At 47.2% G+C, this 17,231-nt stretch overlaps 1 protein-coding gene across 3 annotated transcripts; it reads right to left on the bottom strand.

The window, feature by feature from the left end:
• Positions 1-32: 32 nt before the first annotated feature.
• On the bottom strand, positions 33-16,914 carry syt16 (synaptotagmin XVI). Of its 3 annotated transcripts, none has more exons than XM_067243046.1 (7): positions 16,783-16,914; positions 10,018-10,197; positions 6,884-7,096; positions 4,772-5,130; positions 3,019-3,477; positions 2,455-2,644; positions 33-2,239 (listed from the first exon to the last, which is right to left on the bottom strand). In XM_067243046.1, exons 1-7 carry the CDS (start codon positions 16,793-16,795, stop codon positions 1,926-1,928), a joined length of 1,728 nt encoding a protein of 575 aa, XP_067099147.1. In that variant the 5' UTR covers positions 16,796-16,914; the 3' UTR covers positions 33-1,925. The 3 variants fall into 3 exon arrangements, with proteins under 3 accessions (XP_067099147.1, XP_067099144.1, XP_067099145.1); XM_067243043.1 differs by lacking the exon at positions 16,783-16,914 and adding an exon at positions 14,075-14,251; XM_067243044.1 differs by lacking the exon at positions 16,783-16,914 and adding an exon at positions 14,075-14,251 and having other exon boundaries at positions 3,019-3,474.
• Positions 16,915-17,231: the final 317 nt, after the last annotated feature.

Raw genomic sequence — 17,231 nt, 5'->3', positions numbered from 1 at the left:
GAGTGAGACTCAAAGAGCAAACGTCACACATCTAATGTAACAGGGATCCTTTTATTGTCAAGAACAAACCTGTGTGCAAAAGTGATCTGTGCCCTTTTTTTAACATGCGTTTTCCAAACACCATGTAGACATTACAAAATCAAATGTTTATGCATGCAATTGCAATCCTACAACTGCATTCAGAGGAACACTAAAGTATAAGCATCACATGCTAGATTTCCCTCCATAAATGGATAAGCATCATCCTTACATTACAGGCACTTAACTTCATCAGACTCTCAGACTGGTAGTTTTAGATAAGCATGCAGTAAAACACACTGGTTTATTACATGTACACTGAGATTTTCAAAAATATATAAGGATTATGTACAGCAACTCTCGACATGCATAAATAAATGTAAATATGTGTATTAAATATAGTACATAACAATCAAATATATAAATTTAACTTGTGGATATGGGGAATAACTATTAACTATCAAGTCATTAAAACAACATAGGCTCTTCCTGTAAAAACATGCCATCTGTTACATACAATGGTCTCACTCCGATGTACATTACGGGCATAGTAAATCTCTGCACACTCAAAAAATTGTGGCATGTTGTTCTCACTTGAAGATGAATGAAGTGGTTTTAATCTTGGATAGGAATGTAAACATTGACAGGCAATTTTTTCCCCCCTCTTTTCAAAGAAAGTTTCAGCAGTATCAAAGATAAATTAAGTATTTGTCAAAGCAATCACTGCCAATCACTTTGAGGTGGATTAATCGGTGGAAATGAACTTGGTAATAGGTCACATGTGGTTCTATACGGGGGTCATTTCAAAGTAAATTGAGTCATTCGATTGACCTACTTTAGCCAAGCAATTCTAAAGGTTGCAGATTCAAGTCCTTAAAAAAGGGGCTGCTGATCTTGCCTCCCTCTGCTGTTCCAGTACAGAACCCTTCAGCATCCTCCTCCGTGTTAAACTGTGACGATAACCCTAGGGGGGTTGAAGGTTGACTAGCTACATAAACAAATGTAATCACTCAGTGCAGCGACTGCCATATGATTCAATGAAGCCCAGAGAAGCTGGGCCAAGAGCAGAAGCATTAGCATCATCATCAGGCTGTGGAGTCCAAGGACCGTAAGCACCAATTACCACCCAAAAACCACACACTGCCAGGGTAATTCATCGCATGTTATTAACAGCTGCACTGGGATATTTAAAGCTTCTTTTCAGCTCAGCATTGATGGGTGTTTAAATAAGCTTTGCCCAGAGAACACACTGCTTAGACGCTAAGAAAGGGCCTGCTGCTTCATCATTCCTCCTCTGATACACAGACTGTCAGGGAGGGCAGATGTTAAGGGCAAGGTCTGCTGAGCAGCAAGTCCTTCTGGTGAGACAGAGGAGGAGGAGGAGGGAAGCAGAGGATAGAGAAGAGGGAGGTAGCAGACCAGTATTTTACGCATCTAACCCACCGAAAACATGAGAACCCTAAGGAGTGACTGAATGTGGGGAAGGTGAACGAGTCTTTGATTCCGAAATCTATAAAACCTTCATTAAAATGTTTACATAACAGTACTTTTGCCCAAACAATCTTTGACATCTTCAAACTGTAGTCGGTGCACACTACAATCCCACTGCTCACAACTAGATATTTGACAGTGAAACGTAGATGAAACTAGTCCACTGTGATCATTTTTCAGAATTCATTTCACAGGATAAACGTAAAGATCTGTCAAAACTGCATCATCATGACCGCATGATTTCTTTTTTGCCCCTGATTTCTGACTTCACTCACAGATAATGTAAACCAGCGTCTGGGGCAGCCGAATGAGAGGATGGAGCCCTGTAGCAACCAGAGACAGGTGTGAGAGCAAACCAACAGGGTTGTGGTGACTACATTCCTCCCTGTCCACCTCTCCTGACCCGTCCCTGGTCGTCAGGCCTCCAGAAGCACGTGCCAGCGGCAGACCTGCTGGCCCCGACCCTCCTTCATGTCCTGCCAGTGCAGCTGCTCCTCCTCCCCGCTGCTGTTCTGGCCCAGGGCGATCCAGCCCACCATCTCCTTGCGCTTCATGCTGCGCCGGTTGTAGATGGACACCATAAGGGTGACGTCGGACAGCTGGAACAGAGCCACCTGGAAGACGAAGGTCTCCTTGTAGACGGGGTTGGGCTGGCCGCGCCGCACCGACGTCTTGCAGCGAGAGATCTCCTGGCCCACCGAGTTCAGCAGGGTCAGCTTCCCGTACGTGTCTGTCGGAAACCAGAGGGGAAGGAGACGCAATGTCGTGAAGTGTTTATTTGCATGTGTGAGTGTTTCTGTGTGGGGTGTGTTTCTGTGTGTGTGGTGTGTGTGTGTTTCTGTGTGGTGTGTGTGTTTCTTTGTGTTTCTGTGTGTTTGGTGTGTGTGTGTTTCTGTGTGTTGTGTGTGTGTGTGTTTATGTGTGTGTGTGTTTAAGGGGGCTTACCGGGTGGCCTGTTGATGGCCAGGTTGCGGAAGTGGCTGCCCTTGATGAGCTCCACAGACATGCGTCCTGTGGTGGCGTTGTAGGTCAGCCCCACCAGCAGCTCTGGGACCCCTCCGTGAGTCAGAGACTGAGTGGAGGAGGCGCTGTCGCTCTGGGACACCCCAGACAGGCTCAGCTGAGAGTCCACACTCTGATTGACACCATGACAACGTTAGAATGGCGTATGGGGCTCTCGTGATCTCATAAAGGTGATGTCACTATATATATGTCTATGACTATAAACCTTGCGATGCTCCAGTGAGCCTGTGCTGTCATGGTATAACCGTAATAATAATAATGTATTAATTAAGCAGTTTGCTTTCATAAAACCAAGTCAGACGCACAGGGGGAATCTGAACCTGTAACCTCTCGCTCCCTCTGCCTTCGAATACTCTGAGCTACACATTTAGTCTTTTTTTTTTTAGCAGACGCTCTTATCCAGAGCGACTTACAGTAAGTACAGGGACATTCCCTGTACTTACACCTTGTACACCTACAAGCTGTTCTGGCGGTCTGTGGCCTTACCTTCATGTTGCTGCGAGGCTCCAGCACCAGGGTGGTCTCAGTCACGCCCCCTTCAGGGTTCAAACCCGCGAGACGAAGAACCCTCTCCCCCATCATCTTCTCCCGGGACATCCGCCCCCCCAGGGCGTAGAGCCGGAACCTCAGGGCCGACACCGCCAGGTCCGCCTGCTCCACGCGGGAGAAGCGGAAGGTTTCGTTGAAGTGGGGCAGCGCCCCCTTCTGGACGGAGGTTTTATGCCGCTGTTTCTTGGCCGGGAGGAGGACCACGTGCACCTGCCAGGAGTCCATCCCGCTGCGCTCCTTGTCGGGGATGTCCCTGGCCACCACCACGGTCACCAACAGCTTCTCCACGTCTGCCTTGTGCTCCAGAGCGATGATGAGATCCCCGCATTTGGGGATTGGGGGGCGGGAGCGGGCGGCGGGGGCAGCGGAGAACGCTTCCCCTGGGGGACGCTCCTGCTGAGGGAGAAAACATGAAGCTTAGCGGGTCAGAGCATTTGACTGCAGACTAAGAGGTTGCAGGTTCTAATCCCGACCTCCTGTACGACGCTTTGGATAAAAGCGTCTGCTAAACAAAAGGGATTTTTATTAACTCAACACAACACATATTTCCCGGGATGGCAATGAGATAATCTAACTAGAAATGCTGTGCATTTTAATAGGGCATCATCATCATTTGATTACTGTAATCACATGAATGATAATATTTGCCACATGGAACCTGAATAGAAGGAGATTAACGCAATGAAGCAGAAGTCTGAACCCAGCCAAGCAGCGCCTCACACGGTCAACAAACACCACGGCGATTGTGTCACCATGTTGACAGAGCAGGCGGAGTGTTGGCGTTGGCACGGCAACCACGGATAAGATAAGATAATCACAGCGTCGTCCGCGCGGAGCGTACAACACATCAGGTGAAGGGCTCCACTTCAAGCTACATATCGGGCATCAAGCACCACAGATCTTTGTCTCCACAAATCTCTAAATGATGATCGCCATCTTCACATCAGAATGACAGACACCTCGCGTTTCCCATGTGAAGATAAAACGAGTGGGATCCGCTCTAAGCACGGATTGCTCCCAATTCTATTGTGTGGATTGGCGGCTAAGAGGCACTTTTATGCTACCACACACATAAACACACACACACACAAACAAATACACGCACACAAACAAACACGCACAATCGCACACCGACAAGCTGTTGCGGGCGTCTGGGCTCGGGTAAGCTCTGGGCCCAGTGCCGATGATGCCGGCTAACATCGCTCACCCACTCACTATCACCTCTCTCCAACTGGGCTGATAATCAATCATGACACATTAGTACTTTAGCACAGTAACACACTGACACCGCGCGTCGTCATTAGCAACACACACAGACATTTTGGTTTACTAACAGGCTGGGTTTTGCTATTCCAAACGTTAGATTCATATTTATGAGGTTTGTGACACGAGGCATGGGGAAGGAGTCGTGTATCGTACAGAAAGCCTGAGGGGGATTACGCCACGCTTGTCTTGGAGTGCCCAAATTCAGTTAGGGTTAGAAAACACAGCTGAAAAATATGGCTCATTAAAATTCCAAGCCTCTGTCGGTTCTGACTCAACCCTGTCTTCCTTCTCTTTCCATCACAAAGCCCTCAACACTGTCTCCTGATGTAGCTCAGAGTCCAATGCAGATACAGGTCCTGTTAGTCTTCAGACGTAACTTATCTCTGGGCTTAGTGTTGGTGACTGGGCCTCCCATCTGCAGTACCTCAGGGCTCCATGTGGAGGAGCTGTCTGTGGCGTCGTTGTTGTCCGCATTGTCCTGGTCGTCTACGGCCGTCTCCATCTCCAGGCTTCCCTCCGTGGCCTGTCGGCTCCTGCCGGGGGCCGGGCTGGCCTCTGTGACCCCCCTGCCCACTGAGCCTTCCCCCAGGGGGCCATCCAGAGCCTCGTCCACGACCTGGGAGCGCACGGAGCCAGGCCTCTGCTGAGACAGTGGGTCTATGAGACCCTGGGCGTCCAGGGGGTCCTGGTCTCTGGGACCCTGGGCGTCCAGGGGGTCCTGGTCTCTGGGACCCTGGGCGTCCAGGGGGTCCTGGTAACTTAGCCTGCTCTGGGCATCCATGTCTGGGGAGGGACACAGATTGGTGATTAGCAACTATGTACACATCCACGATCGATGGATTTTATGTCAGCAGGTTGCCTGGCGATGTACTGTACGTTTGCAAGCACAAAGTAATTGAATCCCTAAACCACTGAAAGACTACAGCTCATTCAAAATTCTGCAGCTAGATAATTAACCAAAACTAAAAGGAGAGAACACATTAGTCCTGTCCTAGCTACTTTACACTGGCTCCCTGTTACCTTCAGAATTGACTTTAAGGTCCTTTTCCTCACATACAAAGCTCTACACGGACAAGGACCTAGCTACATTGCTAACTCCTTTATAAACTACACACCCGCTAGCACTGCGATCATCAAATGCAGGCCTATTAGAGGTCACCAGAAGCAGTCATAAGAAGATTGGTGATTCGGCCTTTGTCAATTACGCCCCAAAACTATGGAACAAATTACCCATAAATATTAGGGAAGCAAACACTCTAGACATTTTTAAAAGACAGCTTAAAACCTACCTTTTTACCGAAGCATTTAAGTAATTTTATCTCAAAAGGGTTTTCCTACTTTTAAAGTTGTTTTCTCTCTTGAACAGAGATCTTATTGGGATTTTTATTTTTGTTTGAATTGTTTATCACTTGTATTATTGTTTTTATTGATTTTATGTAAAGCACCTTGAGCTACAATTCTTGTATGAAATGTGCTATATAAATAAAGTCTTACTTACTTACTTACTATTCATCCACGGACCACGTGATCGGCCCACTTATGCACAGACAATTATATTGTTATGTAACTCTTTATGGCCCATTCAGGGCTGGGTTGGTACAAACTGTACCTCAGTCTGATCAATGACGATTAACTTCAATTCAGTATCATTATGTCATTGTTGTAAGTGAGTATTCACCATGGCAACATTGACTCATCAGAGCGTGTGTCCTGGGGTTTCGATTGGCTGTTATGTCATACAGGCTCTCACATGCTGGGAGAGAAGAACATGCTTGAGACTACATGGGACAGCCAAGGTGAAGCTGCTGTGAATCTCACGGCACCGCAGGACCCAGAAGAGACAGTCTAACTGTGAATATGTGTGTGTGTATGTGTGTGTGTGTGTGTGTGTGTGTATATGTGTGTGTGTGTGTGTGTGTTTGTGTGTGTGTGTGTGAGAAGTGAGGATTCAGTAAGGATTGAGAAGATGTCTTAAGGATAAGTCTCTTTCCCTTTGGTTTCAGTATCCCCACCATATGTATAATGTTGCCTTGGTAGGCTGTCACTATAATCTGATCCTTCTAATACCATGTTTAAGACACCCAAAACCCATCTCAACACATTCCTAATGAATCAAAAGACCCAGGGTGCTATCTATCGGCCCTATGTTGATCTGGCAACAGAGTGGTCCAATCAAGCTAAGCTCTTTACAGACAGTAATCCCTGTTGAAAATGGTATTTGGGATTCAGGGCAGTAGGGTGAATCATCCTGCTGGATCTATATACACACACACGTGTCCATATGTCTGTTTTGTGTTTTGTGGTGTAAAATGAATGTACAGTCGTTGCTCTTTAGTGCACTCTGAGTATGACATTAGGTATCTATGCTTATCTTTTAGTGACCACTGTGTGTGTGTGTGTGTGTGTGTGTGTGTGTGTGTGTGCGTATGTGTGAGTGTGTGAGAGAGAGTGTGAGTGAGTGTTTGTGTGAGTGTACATTTCTGTGAGCGTGTGAGTGAGTGTGTGTGTGAGTGAGTGTGTGTGTGTTTTCCGGTACCTTCAAAGTCGGAGGGCTCTGTGCTGCCCTCTTCCTGGTCCGACAGCAGGCGTGTGAAGGGCCTTGGGCACGGAGCAGGGTGGGATAGCGCCTCAGAGGTGGCCGTGCAGCGGAAGCTCTGGGATCGCGACACTGAGATCTCAAACTGCTTCACTATCTCTTCCTCACTGTCAGACGAGCTGGAGTCATCCTCGTCATCCCCATAGCTGTTCACTGTAGGGGTCACACACACACACACACACAGACAGACAGACAGACATACAAGAGTTCATGCGGGGGAGGAGAGACTAGAGCAGGCAGAAGTTACTGAGGACTCAAACATAGAGGAGAGGATGTGAGGAGATGAGGGGAGGATTTGAGGAAAGGTGAGAAGAGCAGAGAGGAGAGGAGAAAGAGGAGAGGAGAGAGAGAGGAGAGGAGAAAGAGGAGAGGAGAAAGAGGAGAGGAGAAAGAGGAGAGGAGAGAGAGAGGAGAGGACGGAAGGAAAGCAGAGAAAGGAAAACAGATGAGGGGAGAGGAGAAGAGAGGAGAAGAGAAGAGAGAGAGGAGGAAAGGAGAGCAGAGAGGATAGGAGGAAAGGAGAGCAGAGAGGATAGGAGGAAAGGAGAGCAGAGAGGATAGGAGGAAAGGAGAGCAGAGAGGAGAGGAGGAAAGGAGAGCAGAGAGGAGAGGAGGAAAGGAGAGCAGAGAGGAGGAAAGGAGAGCAGAGAGGAGAGATGAGAGGAAAGAGGAGGGGAGAGGAGAAGAGAGAAGAGACAGAGGAGAGGATAGGAGAGGAGGAAAGGAGAGCAGAGAGGAGAGGTGATGGATGGAGTCTGCAAAGTAACAAGAGGGAAAGCAGAAGACAAAAAAGAGAAAAGCAAATCAACCCAATTAAAGCTCTCTGAACTCTGCCAAACCCAGTTGCTATGAAGGATCTGAAAGTGAGAGGAACCATGTTTAGATCATGAAGCCAATATAGAGTAACAGTTACTGTAATCTTCAAATCTTCAGCCTGGCTAGCAGACTGCATCTTGAGTTTATAATTGGCTGACAACAGACTGACTGACGTTGTAATAGAGATCTGTGTCATATCGCCCCCGTCTCGTTGATCAGTGCAGGTCACCAAGCACGAAATGTACCTCTTTACCTGAGCCATCACCATGGTTACAGGAGAGCTCCGGTGAGTGGGCGAGTGGCAGCTGATTGATTTACCACGATCCCACCCACCTCTGGTGTTTGACACGTCTCCAGGGTCGTAGTGTGTGTGTGTGTGTGTGTGTGTGTGTGTGTGTGCATTTGAGGCGCTGTCTAACCTGCATTCGTCTGCTGATCCAACTCCTAATAACTCCATTATTATCACTTGAATGCTAGTAATCAAAACGCCTCCCTCTCACATGAGCATCATTCAAAGACCTTGTCGTCTCACAAAGACCACGATGAACCCACACATAACGCCTTAATAACCACGCACACTGATGAACCCCTTATTTTGCCAGAATCTCAACCAAATCGCAGTGAGAGCGCATCCAGATGATATGAACTTCGATCGTACTGTACAGTGCGACATGTTCGAAAAAACGGTTTCCGGAACACACAGCAGGCATCGAATGACTGGGCTTCAATCTCCATTACTCTCCTGACTACAGGAGCAGCACACGCCATGTCGTGGAGGTATATGAATGCATATGTTGCAGGAAGCCTCCTGGAGAGACCTTCAGGAACTGTCAGGCCTCTCTGTTCCTATGCAACCGTAGCAGCTCACACAGGAGGGCTTATCGAGACGGCCATTCTCAAAGCCCCTTGTTTAAAAGCTGGCTACACTCAAGTGACTAATGCAGGCACAATACTCTCTCAAGAATAGGTATGTGTGAAGTGAAGTGTTTCATTCAATCTTTCAGGAGCCGCTGTGCTGTGTTCGAGGTGAAGAGAAAGGTTGCCGAGACAACAGCCCAGATGTCATGTTCAGCAGCTGGCTGTCTCAGAATAGGTTGGTCAATTTCCCCTGAATGAAATGGTCCTTCCAGACCGCAGACCTGACAGGTAACACCCAAAGAGCTAGTCATTTTACAGCTAATCGATGAACGGGGAAGCATTGTAAGGGGGACGGGTGTATCTGTGTGTGTACGTGTGTATCTGTGTGTGTATCTGTGTGTGTATGTGTGTATCTGTGTGTGTATCTGTGTGTGTATGTGTGTATCTGTGTGTGTCTGTGTGTGTCTGTGTGTATCTGTGTGTGTATATGGGTGTGAACCTGTGAGCTTGTGTGTGTGTGAGCGTGTGTGTGTGTGGGTAGTGCTAAGTGTGTGTGTGTGCGTGCATGCGTGTATGTGTGTGTTTCCAAGCAGCCCTGAACACTGTTTACAGTAATGTTCCTATCCTGGAAGTATCCTGGACAGCCAGCTTTGGGTACACTGTATGTTTGTGTTTGAGAGAGAGCAAACATACAATTCCAAAACTGATACACCTGAACATATATATAGTCAAACTACCTCAGAATCCGACCCGAGCTGTCATGCAATGGCGCAAATCTTCACTGAATTGAGTGTAACAAGGCATCCTAACACACAAATGTCACAGTGGAGATGTTTGCTTAAGGAACTATCTAGAAAAGCAAGAGTCCTAAGCAGCTACGATATCGCAGAGAGCTAGTGGTTTACCTTTAGCTTAAGGGAGGTGTTTGACAGGACAGATAAGGATGACGCGTGTCATATGTTGTACTGAGCATACCTGTCCAGGATATTATCTTAGTCATGCCATTATAGTCCATTTATCCAAACTAAGTAAGCCTAGCAGGAAGCTGGTATATTGTGATGAGATATTGATATCGGTATAATAAAAGAGCACTGACTGGATCAATACCGATGAGCAGTGATGTTACATTAGTATCCTTCAATGGCAGTCCCAAGTCAACCCCACCGCCCTTTAAACCACCATCGCCCACAGTTGTCCAGAATCCCTACCCCCTCCTCCTCCCTCGCTCCCCCCTCCCCCCACCCTCTCCTGCTCCCTTTACCCCCTCCTCCTCCCTCCCCCCTCCCCCCCCCACCCCCTCCTCCTCCCTCCCCCCACCTCCCCCCCACCCCCTCCTCCCCCCCCACCCCCTCCTCCTCCCTCCTCCCCCCCCCCCCCCCTCCAGAGGCGTGTCCACTCACCCAGCCCCTGGCGGATCCCAGGCCGGCTACGAGAGCCCTTCTTGCGGCCGTGCTGTTCCAGGCAGGGCAGCCCTCCGACGCGTGAGAAGCACAACTTCTTATTGATGAAGAGGAAGAGGACGGCCAGGACCACTACGAATACCCCGACGGCAGACAGGAAGCCGATGGCCTCGGGGGTGACTGTGAGAGACAGAGGACACACAATGACACACTGATCAGACCACACAAACAGACAGTCTGGACACACACACGCAGGCACACACAAGGTACACACACAGACAGAAAGGGAAGTCTTTTATTATCAAAGCTACAAGATTCATTTGATAAATCTGAGGGAAAAAAACTGGATGTTTGGGTTAACAAACATGCTTCTGGATACTGCATCAACTGTTTTGTTTTGATCTAAAACACTTGTTGGCTGAACTGTATCAGCTAGTATTACATTCAGTGAACTTGGAAACAAACAAATCATATGAAATTTGATGGGATGGGTGATGGTGACTATGCTTAAGTCAGTAACGTAGAGACAATGCATAGTCCAACACTTGTAACAGCCCTTCAACTGAGAAGCCGCTTCATTTATTGTGAAATGATTCTGCAGAGAAGTTGTGGTCCTCATCTTCACAATCCTACCCTTATTAGGCCTTGTTTAGTTTCCTGCTCTGGGTAAAGGGTCTGGCCACTGTCCTATAAAGGCCATGAGTGGGACTTCTGTACACAGAGAAAGAAAAGAGAGAGAACACTGAGAAGAGATAGCGAGAGGGAGAGAGAGGAGAGGAAGAGAGAAAGAGGAGTCAGTGAACAAGATAGGAGAAGAAGAAAGAGAGACAGAAAAGAGAGAGAGAGAGAAAGGGCGAGTCATGTAAGAGAGAGGAGGAGAGGAAGAGAGCACTCCAGTCTGAATGAGCAGACAGACCCTTCTCCAGCACATGAATACACGAACAAGAGGGTGCCGTGTTTGGTCGTTTCCACGACAACCTCCAAAGTGGATTCGAATCAATGGAAAGAAAAAAAGAGGAGTTTACCATGACTCCATGCCCTGAGGAAACAACTGTCCCAACTGGCATCAGTCAACACTAAAGAACAGATTAGCGTAGGTGTGTGTGGGTGAATGCCCCTATTTGTGTGTTTGTGTGTATAGTATTCTCATGCAAAAGACACTGATGCATATTTTACAATCCCCTTGTCAATGTCTTAAACCCATCGTTCTCAACTTGAAGTCTTTTGAATTCCCTGCAGCACTTCTCCTCTTCCTAAACCCCCAAGGTCCACATTTGTTATTCCACTGTGTCGTGTGTGGTTGGGTGGGCGTATTCCTCTCTCTCTTTGTGTTCATGTCTGTGTAGATCTTCAAGCCGTGTAGGCGCAAACTACTCCAGTATTCCCGCACTGACATCAGCATGCACCGAGCAGAGCAGACACTGGTAGTGTGACCCAAAACAAGCTATCTGGGGATCCCAGTGGAGCTGCACACAGACAGACACCTCACTATCCCCCTCTCAGAGCCCCCTGTGTGTGCCTGCAGATGGGCAGGAAATGGTCGTGGGTCAGGGGTTGGCCTGACACCTGCTACTCCTACAGAGCCCGCAGCAGTGCAATCTGCCATCTAGTCGACACACACACACACACACACACGCGTGTACGCCGAGCCCACACACAACCACAGAAACACACACACACATACACACGTATCAGATGAACTAACGCATCACAGCTCACAGGCAGAGGTACCTTCACTGCCATGTGAGTCAGAAAGTGGTGGAACTTCAAAAGCTGCCTTTGAAAGCGAGGGCAGATGAGGGATGCCCAGAGCGGGGCAGGAGCAGCCCAGAGGAGAGGAGCTAGCAGACAGACAGGCAGCACCAAGCCCCTTTGTTCTTGCACACCAATCACATCCCTTAAATGGCTCTGTGTTGTAATAAGGGTCAGATGGAGTCAGGTGGCTGAGCGGTTAGGGAATCGGGCTAGTAATCAGAAGGTTGCCAGATCGATTCCCGGCCGTGCAAAAATGGCGTTGTGTCCTTGGGCAAGGCACTTCACCCTACTTGCCTCGGGGGAATGTCCCTGTACTTACTGTAAGCCGCTCTGGATAAGAGCGTCTGATAAATGCCTAAATGTAAATGTAATGAGCCGTCATTTGGACTGTTCTCTTGTACTGGACATTTCTACTCCACCCCCCCCCACCCCCCCGCCGCCATGGGAACACATCAAAGTGTTATCTGTTCTCCACTTGCTAGTTTGACTTCAAAGCCGGGTAGAGAAGTCAACAGCATAATAATCAAGCTATTGTATTAATATTCACACATAAGCACGCTGACAACCTGGCAGTCATGGACATGATGAATACTAAAAAAAACGGGACCACGCACAAGCATTAGCATTCAGACGCATCCTAACGCCCATCAACAGAAATCTCACATCCCCAGCCAACTCTCTGCCCCCTCGCTTCGAACACACAGGGAGACACGGCAGAGACCAACAGAGATCAACACTCACCTGTACGTGCCTGTAAGTCGAATCAAAACACTTCAGAACAAGAGTCCTTTTGCTAGAGCTGTGAATTCTACTCATTAGCCAGGCTGGGGAGAGAGAAAAGTCAGGCAAACACAGGTGTGTAACTGGTAGAGAGGCAGGGCCTGGAGAACTCTGGTATGTTGTGTGTTTGTTCAGTATGAGTGAGCCTGTTGTTTGAGGGCACAGGTGTGGCGCAAGCCAGGCACAGATACAGGTGTTTGTGTGTGTTTGTGTGCGTGTGTGTGTATGTGTGTGTGTTGGTGAGAATATGAATGTAGTGGACCTTCCTTTCCCCAAGTCTAATCCTTGTTACAAAAATGTACTTCTGATTATTTATCGTGGCACAATGGTGAGCGTTTGTGATGCATGAACAGGTGGATGTGTTTGAGTCAACAGAATCACAGGGGTCAAAGCGGCCAAACTGGACTTGGTTGTATGTGCTTTCATCTGTGTCCACAACCTCAAGCCCATTGGCCACCACACACACACACACCTGAGAATCACACTTGGTTTCCTTGGAAACTGCCCAACGTTTCTGTTAAGAGATAATAATGTGTGTTCCTTTGCCCACACACATAAAGGACCCATGTTACCATGGCGCTGTCAGTCCTGCCTTGATTGGACAGGAAGAGGAGGTTCTAGTGACAGAGGTGAGTCATTGTCCTAGGTTCACTGGGATTGACTCTCAGGAACAAGACCCATGTTCAGCCTGAGAGCACAACAATCTTGTCTCTATAGACACAAACTAATCACTATGAGATTGTGAGTTGAGCTGCTGATAATACTTTATTGATCAATAAAGTATTGTGTAAATACTTCGGGGATCAATAAAGTATTTCTGATTTTGATTCTGATAATGCAGAATTTCTTTTTTTTCTTACAGGGACATTCTCCCCCGAGGCAAGTAGGGTGAAGTGCCTTGCTCAAGGACACAACGTCATTTGGTTGGCATAGCCGGGAATCGAACTAGCAACCTTCTGATTACTAGCCCGCTTCCCTAACCACTCAGCCATCTGACTCCCACTCCTGACTCCGACTTATGACTTTAGAGGCTAGATTGCATGCTATTTGCTTTAAGCTCATGAAGGATTTCACTCCTTTATAGTACTAAGGCTTAATCAGAGCTGCACCATCACAATGTTGATATCCAGATGCCCTCTGCTGGTTACCGTCAGTCGATGCACCTAACATAACATGTTACATGTATGTAACATGTAACATAACATAAACTGACGCGTAATGTGACCAAATGGAATGGCTCCACCTGTTGGCTAATTTCAGCCATTGAAATCCAACAGATCTGATTCTCAATCTATAAACATGACAAAACCCTTCAGGCTAACAATATTTCCATAATTAATCTACTGAGGTGTTGTTGACGAGTTTGTTGGTCAACTAACAAGATGGTAAGGGATGCTTGTTAAGAGAGAGTTCAAATGAAACAAAGGTTTTCTCTAAGGAAACTCGTTAAATTCTACTAAAGCGCCCCAAAACATCTCAAACTAAAGCAGTTCTTGATAAAAGCATAATAACAACATCTTACGGATCCTAGGTGGAGTCTGTGTGGCTTGTGAGTCTGGATATCCTGTTTTTTTGTCCATGCTTTCCCTGCATCAGGATCCAGAAGCCTAGCTTCTGCTCTCCCATCCAGTTCTGGTCTCCTCTCAGCTCCCTGTTCTTCTACGTCTGGCTCTGCCCTCGGACCAGGCACCGACTCTCTCTGCCCTCGGACCAGGCACCGACTCTCTCAGTCGTTCTTAATGTTCTTCCTGCTTCCTGTCTCGCTGGGCAAGATGGAACACCCTTCCTGAATGCCGCTTTGAGGCCCAACAACACAAGAGGTGATGAAAGTAAAATGCCTGTCAGCCAGGACACAACAAAATCCAACACTGTCCAACTGTTAAATTATCAACTGTTTCTCAGATTTCACATGTTAACCACAAGCAAGAACATTTTTGCTCACTTAAAACACAATCATCAAACTGCTTATTACCATTAGCTAATGTCTGCTATTAGCAACCATACAGAGCGGTTAAACAACATAGCAAATCAATCGACAGATGAAAAAGAAGAGCGCTGATTCGGTTTCTTCATTCGGCTAATTTGTTTGTACTGAAATGCACTCTCAATCTTCTCCACTAGATATTACTCATCAGGCCTCAGTGGAAGTGGTCAAACATTAGCACTTTCCACTTCCCCCCCACCACACCCCCACCCCTCATCCTCTCCCTTCATCATCCTCACCCCTCATCCACTCCCTTCAACATCTTCACTCTACCCCTCATCCTCTCCCTTCATCATCCTCACCCTACCCCTCTTCCACTCCCTTCAACATCCTCACCCTACCCCTCATCCACTCCCTTCATCATCCTCACCCTACCCCTCATCTTCTCCCTTCATCATCCTCACCCCACCCCCCACCTCATCCTCTCCCCTCCCGTCATCATCCTCACCCCACCCCCCACCCCTCCGTTCATCCTCTCCCGTTCCTTCATCATCCTCGCCCCACCCCTCCCTTCATCCCCTCCCTTCATCATCCTCACCCCACCCCTCCGTTCATCCTCTCCCGTTCCTTCATCATCCTCGCCCCACCCCTCCGTTCATCCTCTCCCGTTCCTTCATCATCCTCGCCCCACCCCTCCCTTCATCCCCTCCCTTCATCATCCTCACCCCACCCCTCCCTTCATCCCCTCCCTTCATCATCCTCACCCCACCCCTCCCTTCATCCCCTCCCTTCATCATCCTCACCCCACCCCTCCCTTCATCCCCTCCCTTCATCATCCTCACCCCACCCCTCCCTTCATCCTCTCCCCTCCCTTCATCATCCTCACCCCACCCCCCATCCCCTACAGCCCAGCAGGGGGAAAGAAGAGCATGAATTAAGCATGGTCTTCTCTGTAACTAGGCCACAGTGAGCAGTAGGCAGAGTATAACTAACCCTTTACTCAACAATCTCCATTGAGCCTTCTACTGAACGACAAAACTAAGGACCACATACAAAGATGAGACGTTACACAGTATATCTTCAGTCTCGCTCAGGGGCTAAACTTGAGAGAGGCAACTGAGGTTTCATTAACAGTATTGACACAGTTTAATGACTGTGGGTCCTTATCCTGGAACTTGGTTGAGTGCAATGCTGTGACATGATACTTGACAGTTCTAGACTAGTTGGCATGGGGATATTGGATGATCCTAAGGGACTATAATCACCACTGCATGTACTATACCTTACCACTAACAAGCCATTAAACACAGGCAATTGCTTAATTATAGTGTTCACTGAGGACATTGAACTTATGGTCAGATAGGTATGGGTGTGATTCAGTAAACTACAGACAGTGCTTCTTGGTTTGTTAGCCTTGACACAATGTGTATAAATGCTTGTCAGCCAGATGAAAAGGGAATATCACACAAGTTCCAAATATTATACCTCTCCAGTAAAGAAAATATGTTATAAATATTTTATGTGTGATAACAGGCAACTAAACTACTCATTCTAATGGCCTTGATGGTATTTAAGGGTCCTCTTTGCATGCATATTTCTAAAATAAAAGTGATAATGTCTGAAGGGAGGATATTTGCATCACATATCCCAACACATGACAGCAGTCAGTCATTATTTAATTATTTAATTATTCCATGTAAGTGTAGAAATAAACCTGAATTGTTGTGTGAGAGACTGTTCTCACAATTTTCCTCGTCGACTTGTGGGTTTTAATGCAAAATTCAAAAACACGCCAAAGAAAACATTACAGTGCGTCATAAATAATTTAACAACGTAAGTCAAAAGACAGCAATGTGTGTAAACTATTTATAGTATTTGACTATTGCTAAACAAAATGATAATCATACCGTAGCCTATACTAAAGGTGGGCTCAATTGGCTGCCTCTGAAACCTACGTTGTCGTAGGCTAATATTATTTTCATCGCATCATGAACAATGTAGGCTACCATAAGCAGACGATTAATATGATGTTGTGGTGCACATTTATCGATCAGATAGAAGATAATCCACTCAAAGATGAATTATTAGCCTACATGTTTTGACAAAAGTCAAATATAATGCACTGCACAATTGGTAGAGGATACATTATTAAGTAAAAGATATGGCATCTCTGGTTGCAGCTTATATGCGATAGGCTAGAACGGTTATTGTAAAAAATAGAAACACCATAGCCCGCTGCACTACAATGGATAATAATACCATACCCCCCGTTAGAAATATATAACTTTAGTGCTTCCAATACTTACTGTCTGAGGCCATGATTGAAAACAGATTTGGTCGGATTGCGTGGGTTAACTAACGCATCTTATGTTTCAACATTGTTCTTCCTGGATGCCGATCAAAATCGGTCGGATACGGTAGCGGGATGCTCCTCGCTCCCTCCGACGTTGCCCCGTTCTTTCTATCCGCATGCGGTATGATGGACCCATCCATCCATCCTGACGCCTCTCCAACAAGCCATTCCTCGATATTGTTCCGGTGCTGGCCACTCTACCTATCACGTTGTCTCAACGGCTCCCAGTGACCTCTCGGCGCACCAGGACCTATACGCTATTTAGGGTTGGATCAATACAAAAGCGGGCTAGGGAGACCTCAAGAGGATTGCATTAGAAAACGATAAATGTGACACTTACCGCTCTTAGAAGTAACTATAATGATATCTTTGTTAATTGTTAAAGAGCTATAGCCTTCTTCA

Source organism: Osmerus mordax, chromosome 9 (genome assembly GCF_038355195.1).
Source record: "Osmerus mordax isolate fOsmMor3 chromosome 9, fOsmMor3.pri, whole genome shotgun sequence".
Classification (NCBI taxonomy): Eukaryota; Metazoa; Chordata; class Actinopteri; order Osmeriformes; family Osmeridae; genus Osmerus; species Osmerus mordax.
This window is presented reverse-complemented; position numbering and strand designations above follow the sequence as displayed.

Coding starts and splice junctions, on each gene's coding strand:
- syt16 (XM_067243043.1), bottom strand. CDS start 14,132: ATGGACAAAAAAACAGGATATCCAGACTCACAAGCCACACAGACTCCA. Junction 7,097..10,017: donor TGGGATCCGCCAGGGGCTGG/GTGAGTGGACAC, acceptor TGACCCCTACAG/TGAACAGCTATGGGGATGAC. Junction 2,240..2,454: donor GGCCATCAACAGGCCACCCG/GTAAGCCCCCTT, acceptor GGTTTCCGACAG/ACACGTACGGGAAGCTGACC.